This window comes from Colletotrichum chrysophilum (assembly GCF_026319265.1).
Source record: "Colletotrichum chrysophilum strain AFK26 chromosome Unknown scaffold_389, whole genome shotgun sequence".
Taxonomy (NCBI): domain Eukaryota; kingdom Fungi; phylum Ascomycota; class Sordariomycetes; order Glomerellales; family Glomerellaceae; genus Colletotrichum; species Colletotrichum chrysophilum.
This window is the reverse complement of record NW_026517676.1, coordinates 7,029-10,334: the sequence shown is the minus strand read 5'-3', so window position 1 is coordinate 10,334 and position 3,306 is coordinate 7,029. Positions and strand designations below refer to the sequence as shown.

The 3,306-nt window shown below is 46.3% G+C and overlaps 1 protein-coding gene across 1 annotated transcript; it reads right to left on the bottom strand.

Moving 5' to 3' along the window:
• Positions 1 to 2,801: 2,801 nt before the first annotated feature.
• Positions 2,802 to 3,017, bottom strand: COL26b_014444 (uncharacterized protein; the record flags this gene model as incomplete). The annotated part of the gene is made up of 1 exon (XM_053187015.1): positions 2,802 to 3,017. A coding segment is annotated over one exon (216 nt), but the record flags the coding sequence as incomplete, so codon positions are not given.
• Positions 3,018 to 3,306: the final 289 nt, after the last annotated feature.

Genomic DNA, 3,306 nt, shown 5'->3' with positions numbered 1-3,306 from the left:
CTTGGACCTTGGACCTGCCTGCCTGCCCTGCCTGTTTCTGCTTCCTCCTACCTAACCCTTCTTTTTTTTTCTTTCTCTCTCTGCTCTCCTCTGCTTGCTAACCCTACCCTGCCCCGACCCGTGCCGTGGGGCCGCGCTACTTCCCGCACAAGCTCATATAACGCATCTAATAGCTAGCCCATCATGAATTATACCCATCTATACGACACACAATCCCCAACCCAGTCGATCACGCCAGCTAACGCCATATTGAACTAGATATACATACCATACGTACGCATCTCCAAGATCCAGTCTATCAGCGTTAGCTTAGCATCCTTATCGCCCAACGTCCGCGTTATAAAGCGCCATACCTTCCTCCATATATGCTGGAATAAGCTTGCCGCCCCGTCTTCAGCTGCCTCCTATCTGATATCTTCCGCCAGCTAGGTTACCTCGTCGCGCTGGTCTGAGCACGCCTGCTGTACAACCAGCATACAGGTGACCTTGACGACTGCTGAGTACTTACCCATATAGTCTCTGATGTCCACCCATCCGCCATCTTCTGAGATACCTATAACAGCTAAAGCGCTAATTAAAGCGTTATCGTAGTAGCTTGCTTTAAGTTGATAGTCTAGTATTACTATAAGTATTCTTAGCCCTACTTGTTCCCTCTCCTGCTGTAGTATACAGGCTGCGTCAGTATCCACTGCTTCAGCAAGCTGCTCAAACCGGTCCCACATATCCTCCTGTTACGTCGTGAGCTTATACAGCAGCTGTTCCTCATCCGTCATCTCCTATGTGCGGAACTAGATACAGAGCAGCACTCGCCACACATCCTTATACCTCATCCACATATCCTCCTCCATGCGGTTATCAAATAGCCGTCTCAGCTTAACGTGGGCCTCACTCCGCTGCGCCTCGAACAGTACGGCGTGTCCAACAGTATTAGGCCCTGATGCGGCCCGCGACTGGTCTAGCACCATACTGACCGTCTCCCACATCCGCTGCAGTGTCGTCTCTTCCTCCCAAATAGCTTCTGTTGTCTTAAAGAGCGTATTAGCGTCTAGCCCACGTAGATGCTCAGCCCATCCGACGCGGTGGAGCCATAGGTTAGGTTCAAGCTTCTCGCTAGTCACACGTATGATCTCGTTGTTGCTCGTCTTCACCCTATCCGCCTGGATCTATCGTAGCTGTAGAATGCGGTCAACAGCTTCCTGCGATGCGGTTTTATCGTTAATAGATTGCTGTCAGGCCTCAGCGTGTGCTAGGATGCTAGCCACTTCAAACCATCATTTTCCACCTCATGAGACACAAAATCTCTAGCAATAAATACCTATAGCCCATAGCACCTCCCATGTCTCCTCCGACTTCTTCTTCATATTGCCACCTCTCTTATTGTTGTTTACCCATCTATGTTTTTCCCGGCAGTGCCCTTGGATCGTGCGTATCCAGCGGCATATATAGCCGCACTCATTACATCGCATACCATCCGTGATGGGTGGCTTAATAGAAGCAATTGGGCTGCTTGTTGGCGGTGGATAATGGAGCTGACTGAGCTCGGCCTGGCTCTGGATACAGCCAGTCAACAACTAAGTGATCTCTGCGATTTAAGCTCTCTTAGCTGGGCGAATTAGTGGATGATGGCGTTTGAGATGGGTAGTAACTTCATTAGTAACGACTGCAAATTAGCATTCTATACATATAAGTAATGAGAACTAGGAGTTGAATGTAAATGGTTCTATATTAGTACGTCTAGTAGTATAGTTAGTAGTGCTCTTAGATTGAATAGATAATCTAGTATGAGATGAATATATTATTTGTATTTAATGTTAACTGGGTGACTATGTCTCTTCTGAGTTAGGGAATGAGCAAGCTGACTAATGCTAGCTAGCCTAGATAGGTTAGATAGAAGAAGCATAGACCACACTTCACCACAACACCTCCAAAAGATAGAAGACTTTATTAATTCTTTATTATTTAATAGTATCTCTAAAAAGACTAGCATTCTAGGTATAGAACATTCTAACTACAACGTTTCAGTGCATCTCTGTTTCTGATATTTTAGAGCTAAAAAGAGCATCGGTTCTTACAACAGTAAAAGCAATGGTTCTTACCCCTTGTCTTCATCGCCCCACATTTAATTTTGGTGAGGTTTTCAACGGATGTTACTATCATCCTTCGTGTTCAGTAAGTTAGGTACGTCGCTGCCCATCCCCCCCCCCCCCCATTTCCGCTAAGTAAACCTAAACCCGTTCTGAAGCGCTTCGCACAGGCGCGGCAGCGCTACTGCTTCTCGCGATGTCCAAGTTTGTGCGGGATCTCTTCTGTAGTAAGTGTACTGTTTTAACGTCAATCCCCAGCTTCTGTTAGCAGACCCTACTGTCGGATAGCTGGCCGTAACAATGTACTGTTCTAGCCGCCCACCACCTTAGTAGGTTGGTTAGCTATTTTCCTCGTTTATATTTCATAACAAAAGTTCATGTTTAACTTAGCAGCAAGACATAGAATATATAACTCTCAGTACAGATGACCTAATGGTAGCCAGGCATGTTGAGGTTTATATTGACGCGAGATACTAATAAATAGAACCACCACTAACTCCTAACAGTATTCCATTATTTTCTCAAAAGAGCGTTTCTCGTGAAATACTTTCATAGCATGAATCAGGAAAGACTGGTCCCTGGCCATTTGGTTTATAATAGAGTGCCGGTAGCGACAGGCTGAATGTTACGACCGCTGAACAGAAAACCCCCTTAACAATACGGTACGGCCATGGCCAGTCAAGCCTTTTGGTCCGGCTGATCCTGGCTCTGGCCCACAAGGCGCTCTTTAACTTTCGATGCCTCTCCTTGAATTTTCGATGCCTCTGTTTCGATTGTCTTCTTGGCCTGCTTCACGGTGGAGGTAAGAGAAGGCAGCGTATCTCCATCATTGCCGTATCCCTGGACGAGCAGGCTCAGCAGCGTGTTAATAAAGCTGTACAGCGGACTGACCTTCTCTTCATCGGATCCACCATGGTCCTTTTTGCTGGGCATTCTTGAATCTTGAGCAACAGAGGTCTTTGATCGTTTTAAAACAGCAGTATCAAATTTTACAAGGCTGATTGCAGACCATACGCATCCCATATGTCATTGTTAGATAGAGAATGAGCTTGAACAGATGCGCTCTTCAAAGTTGTCCAATCTTATATAGTATTTGACTGTTCAGCGTCATCATATAGTCTGACGGAGGAACTCTCCAGCTCCGCGAAAGTCTCGGGGACACCATTACCAACAACACAGTGGGCAGCCCTGCACTAATGATGATTATTCAGCCGTTATGGCA